This window comes from Charadrius vociferus, unplaced genomic scaffold (genome assembly GCF_000708025.1).
Source record: "Charadrius vociferus isolate BGI_N301 unplaced genomic scaffold, ASM70802v2 scaffold436, whole genome shotgun sequence".
Classification (NCBI taxonomy): Eukaryota; Metazoa; Chordata; class Aves; order Charadriiformes; family Charadriidae; genus Charadrius; species Charadrius vociferus.
The window spans coordinates 6,758,818-6,764,685 of record NW_009649187.1 but is presented as its reverse complement, the minus strand read 5'-3'; the positions used below and the strand labels follow the sequence as shown (position 1 = coordinate 6,764,685).

The following is a 5,868-nucleotide window of genomic DNA, read 5'->3' as shown; positions in this document are numbered from 1 at the left end:
GATAGGGAAATGGAAAAAATGAGCATTTTCTCATAGAAAAACAAGTATGTTCGGGATAGACATACTGAATGGTCAGACATAGATAGTCATGCACCAATCAGTCACGCTTTCACTTTGAGTTTTTCCTGGATGGTTTCAGATCTCTGACACCTAATGAACCCATTACGTGGATACAAGGGTCACCTTGTCTCAGCCTGGAGCAGGAAAAAGAGTTGGAAGAAATGTTATGATTTATACTAGTGGATTTGCCTCCCTTCCTGGATGTCTCCCCAGGATGAGATAATTGAAGTTTAACTCCTGAGGTGTTCAATTTGTTTTATTTTGGCGGTTAGGTCAAGGTCTTTAGTATAGGCAATTCCTAGTGCTCTAAGGATCCAGAGACCGTCTCTCAAAAGCCTGTTCTGGAGTGATTTTTATGCTTCTAAGCAGGCCTAGCTTAAAGATCTCTTGATTATTGACTCCTTTGGAACAGTATTCTGTAATTAAAAGATCTTTTCCTATAACTGAAGAAACAGCAGCACTGATGTTGAAAGAGTGGCAAGTATGCTTTGCAGAAGAAATGGGAGCAAAGGAGCCAGGGGATTCTAGGCAATAATAAGTGCACAGTTCCTAAGGAGAAGAGCAGGTGATAGGGGAAGGAATTGCTTGGATTGTGCCTGGAAAATTGCAGGAGCAATTTTTATTGTATCCCAGAATCCAGTGGAAGGTGAGTAGCATACAGAAGAGGCTGGAGGATGTGGGGGGTTGTTCCTTCTTTGTAGTAAAATGAAGCTGATCGTTTTGCATGTTCTGCCAGTACTGTCGAAGAACAGCAAGCCAATACACACCACCATCCTGAACCCCCACGTCCATGTCATCGGTGAAGACGCTGCCTGCATCGCGTACATCCGCTTGACACAGTACATCGATGGCCAAGGCCGGCCCCGCACCACGCAGTCTGAAGAGACCCGCGTCTGGCACCGCCGAGATGGCAAGTGGCTGAATGTCCACTACCACTGCTCTGGAGCTCCTGCAGCACCTCTCCAGTGAGGATCAAATACGGGTATGGACTGTCAGGGAAGGAGTGTATCATACACCCAGCTAAGGCTGCTGTATGTGGGAATTCAGTATTCAAGGGTGTTTATCTGGCTGTGAGAGAATCATTTTTAGTTGTCTGTAGGCTAAAAACTTCTGCTGATCAGTCGGCATTCTTTTCTCTAAGCCCCATCCTCTGGACTCAGTAGGATTATCTGCCACTCCTGACAAACTGAAGCTATGTGCCAGACAATTGTTCCTGAGCACAGCTACCCTTGTAGCAGCAGCGCTTCCTCCCAGGTATTCCTCTCTGTGCTCGGACAGAGTGCTAATCCGGAGCAGAGAGGAAGAGTATCTCATGCTGTGCACAGGTTTGCTGTTTCCCAGCTGTCAGGGATCTACCTCTACATGCTGGTGACTTCAGAGAACTTTTTTTGATGAGAATGTCCTATTCTAGACAGGATATTGTAAAATCCATACAGAGCAATTTCTGTGCCATAAAGGTAAAGATTTATTCATATAAATTTTACTACCAATTTTCTGATTAGCACAAGCTATTTAGTGTACAATGTTGAGAAAACTCAGAGGAAAAAAAATCTAAACAAATAATAGTATTGGAGGATTTTAAATATCCCCCAGTTAGCTTGACACAATTCAGCATTGGAGGAAACTTTGATTATAAAATTTGACATGAAGAAACTATTGTTGCTTGCTCCTGAAGAACAGCAGATCCGTTTACTTCTGCAGCATTTAGCCATTCTTGTTTATTGCCTTGCTGATTTCTTTTAGTTAGATGTACAAAATCTTTCTGCCTCCTTTTGTTTTATCCTGAAGTATATGTCACCTTCATTTTAAAGATCTAAGTTTCCTAATCATAGGTCCTTTTTACTAAAGATTTTCTACTTAAGAACAAATGTGAAAAAAAATGTACACCTGGGAGACAAGCTTTTTCTGATGTGGTCATTTGAGGATGAACCACTCAAGTATAGTTACTACTTCAGTCCTAGTCTTGTGTACTACTTGGGACTAAGCCAAGAGCAGTTTTTCTTATGTGTTGTGAGGGATTCAACCTTACTGAAGGCAATGGAAAGGAATGTGAACTATCGAAAGCAAACTGCAGAGGTCACAGATGGAATTTGAAAAGCAAGAACCAGCTGGGGGCACCAGAAGCAGGGAAGCTTTCCAGAATGCTGGACAATCAGCTGAATTTCCAGGGGGTAAGGCAGTGAGAAGGATAAAGCCTTTGGAGGGAAACAAAAAATAACTTATTTGCAGCAGTTTTCATCACAGAGATGCTGAGGGAGACTTCTCTCCTGACTTTAGTCCAAAAAAGATGCGGAAGAAGTTATTAAATTAAAGATCGGTATGGCTCAGTGGCTATACCTAAGAGTTCTGAGGAAGCTTAGGAATGGAGAGTCTTAACTGCTACGGAAGAGGTGTGTTTCCTTGACTCGGCTGCTGAAATGTTGCACCTCCTCCAAAAGTATGTGCTGGAGGGTTTCTGAAAACTGCAGAGCAGAAGCCATTTCCAAACCACAAAATGTTGGTTAAAAAAAATATTTTAAAAAACCCTATAAACTAAATTGAAGCTGAAATATTTGCGTGCATTTCTGGGTTCTGAAGGAGGTGCAACCACATGCAATTACGAGTGGGGTCAGTGTGGGCAGCCCCCATCTGAACACATTGAATCATTTTGCAGCAGCGTTGGCCTATGTGCAGTGAAGGGTAAGGATGATGAAGGAATGAGATGAATAAGAATGCTTAAATAGAAATCAGTGGTTTGTTCTCACCTGGAAGGCAGAGTTCAGTTTTGGGTAAGTCATCTTAAAAGAAAACTGCAGCTGTAAAAGAAGTTTGAGGTTGATCAGAGGACTTCTGTGTAAGGAGAGAATAGGAACCGAGAATGGAAGAGACTAATAAGAGAGTTTGCGACAAAGATTTGCAAACTAAGAAATGGTAGAAGATTTTGGCTACACTTTCATGGCAGGACACGAACATGAAACAAACATGAAAACAAACATGAAAAAAAACCCCAAACTTAAAACTGTTCAAAATAAATCCACTAATTTGACACAAGAAGATTAGCCAGGAGGAGCCTTTGCTAAAAGCAGTCATTAGGGCTACATCTTTGGAAAACTGCAGAAAAGCTCATACGCTTCTTTAAATATTAAGAACATTCAGAGACAAAATTACTGAAGACATAAAAAAAAAATAATCTTTCAGTTCAAGGCAAAAACCAATTGGAAGTGAGACAGGTACTGTCTCTTAAGATCACCTCTTGGGAAACTTCTTCAGCTTCTGGGATGTGTCACTGTTGGACAGTGGGCCCAGGTCTGCTCCAATCAAGCAAGTAATTCATTTTAGTGAGTGGTTCATTGTCACTGGCACACTCAGCCACCTGGAAGGGAAAGTGTGTGCCTCCTCTTGTCTTCAGGGCTCTCCTCACAAGTCCCAGTCTGTGTTGTGTTAGGGAGGGTTTCTGCCTGAACCAAATAATTAGCCTGTAGAAAACGTGTTTTATTAATTGTGTACAGCTAACGTTTGGCTTTATTTCCTTCCATCTTCCATCCCCTTCTCCCCTCTCCTTTCTGGGTGGACACTACCTCTTCCTGACTGCAGCAACTTGTGGAGATACTCAGCTGGAGGGCAATATCTTCTTAGCAAGCAGCTCTGGAGTGCCTGAGTGACAGCAACGGTCATGTCTGTTTTGACGTTAAAAAAAAAAAATACAAATTACAAACAGGCAGCAGCCAAATGCACGAAACCCTGCATGCATCTGATGCTCCGGGCGCTGCCTTTCTGTTGTTTTCCATGGATCCATCGTGTCTGTTTCTGCTGTACGAAGGTGTTTTTAAATCTTAAAAAAAAAAAAAAAAAAAAGACATATTGTTTGTATAAAATAATAAAAAACAGGAATAATGCTAAATAAATGACAGATTATCCAACATGCCCCCTCCCCCAGGGCTAAGAAAATGGCAGCAGCTGGAACATCTTTCAGAAATGAAGTGAGGGGGGAAAGCAAAAGTGAAGGAGAGAGAAAGAGAGAGGGAGAGCAAAAAAGGAGGCGGCTTGAGCAGCGGATGGCTGAACTGTGCTCCACAAAGCCATGGTGGAAGTTAACATCGCATTCAGGCTGTGCTGCGACTTCAACTGGTGAGAGGTGGCGAGGAGACCCCAGAGGAGCCAGTGTGAAGACTGGGGTTCACGCGAGAGGAGACGCTTCTCTTCCTCTTGCCCAGCAGACTGACTTCAGCCTGAGTTTCTTCTGCAATTTCTGCACAGCAAGAACGCTATGGAAAGCTGGTTGCTCGGCTGCTGGATCCCAAAACAGACTTTTTTTTTTTTTTAAAGAAAAAAACCAAAATGGGATGTTGATTTAAAACTAAAGGCGGAAGTAGGGATTAAAAAAATGGGTTTAAGTGAATATAACTTAAATAGAAGCTTGCTCTTCAGAGATACTGGTTTTAGAAACAGGCACTACCTGGCCAAACATGGAGGTTTGGAGCCAGATTATTTAATTTAACAAAACAAAAAAAGCATTGCATTAAGAGCAGAGATTTTAGAGGAAGAGGGTACATGTATGGGATTTTCTATTTTTTTTTCCTTTCTAGTAGCATAGTTGGGATCCACAGTGCTGCAGAACACGTGTTCCTTAGGAAGCAGACAAAAAACTTAGTGTTATGTTCTTCATGAAGACTTGCACATACACTCCTATATGAGGCATAAATAGCGTGTGTTTTTTATACTGAAATATATGCACCCATAGAATTAAAGGGGTTACCTGGCCTCCTGTTTGATTTGTTTGGTCTCCGAGTAAAATAGCAGTGGGAGCCAGCAGCCCCAGCCAGGTGCTTCGCCCCACCACTAACCCATCTGATGTTTATAAGTGTCATGTTTCCTAGTGTTTATTTGGGTAATTTTTCTATTTTTTACAGTGATGTTGTAACAGAGAAAACTATCAGATCAGAACCTCAAAAACCATAGCCTGAAGGACTCCAGGCCACCTCCCTGTGTTGCCTCTGGGTGTTAGAGGATACCTCATGAAGCAGAGGGGAAAGGGAATTAGCACATGTGATCTGATGTTTGTCCTTTGGGCCAATTCATCTTCTTTTCTTTTCTTTGCTGCAGAAGGAGTCTATTTCCTTTATTCATTGGGTGGGGAATGTGGAAGTGTTTTGTTGACCTTACCAAGGAGGAAGCCTAGCCCCAGGAAGAAAATGGCCTTTCCGGCAGACCCGATTGGATTTGTCTTGACCAAGGGAAGGCATCACTTGCAGAATTTGGGATGGGCTTTTACCTGAATTTCTGTCTACCCCTAATCATTTTTTGGATCTTTCAAGGGAGTTAAAGTGATTGCATTGACAGCACACTGAGTGTGAGGCAACCTTTTTACAGACTATGGAAGAGAAGAAAGCCAATTTGGAATTTTAATCCTTGTTTAACAGAATGCAGAAAATAAAAGCCGTTGCACAAACTGGAGCTGTCGCTTTGCAACAGATAGCTCTCTGCTCCCTTTGTTAGAGAGGTCCTATCCCACACCAGGATCAGATCAGCTTAACCTGTGATGAAGGGAAAGACCATCCACACTTCCCCGGTTTGTCTGAGCTTTTTCTTCCTCTCCCACCACCCCAGGGAGGAGTGTGGGGATTGAACCCATGGGGGGCAAACACTAGATTTTTATTATTTTGAAATATTTTTTAAGACAGCACTAAGCCAGTGAGTGAAGTGGAAAAGCAAAAAGCCTTGATATTTTATTCAGATTTTTTTTTAAAACCACAAAGAGAGAGCAAACAAGAGATTACAATTATGCCATTTAAAAAAGATCAATACAAAACATTATGCATGCCTTCTTTA

At 42.1% G+C, this 5,868-nt stretch overlaps 1 protein-coding gene across 1 annotated transcript in view; it reads left to right on the top strand.

The window, feature by feature from the left end:
• CAMK2G (calcium/calmodulin-dependent protein kinase II gamma) overlaps window positions 1-4,534 on the top strand; it is a 123,255-nt gene extending 118,721 nt beyond the window's left edge. Inside the window, exons 22-23 of the mRNA XM_009888839.1 lie at window positions 797-1,042; window positions 3,634-4,534. Of these exons, the coding sequence (XP_009887141.1) occupies window positions 797-1,029 (233 nt within the window). The 3' untranslated portion in view covers window positions 1,030-1,042; window positions 3,634-4,534. The remainder of the gene's footprint in view (window positions 1-796; window positions 1,043-3,633) is intronic.
• Window positions 4,535-5,868: the final 1,334 nt, after the last annotated feature.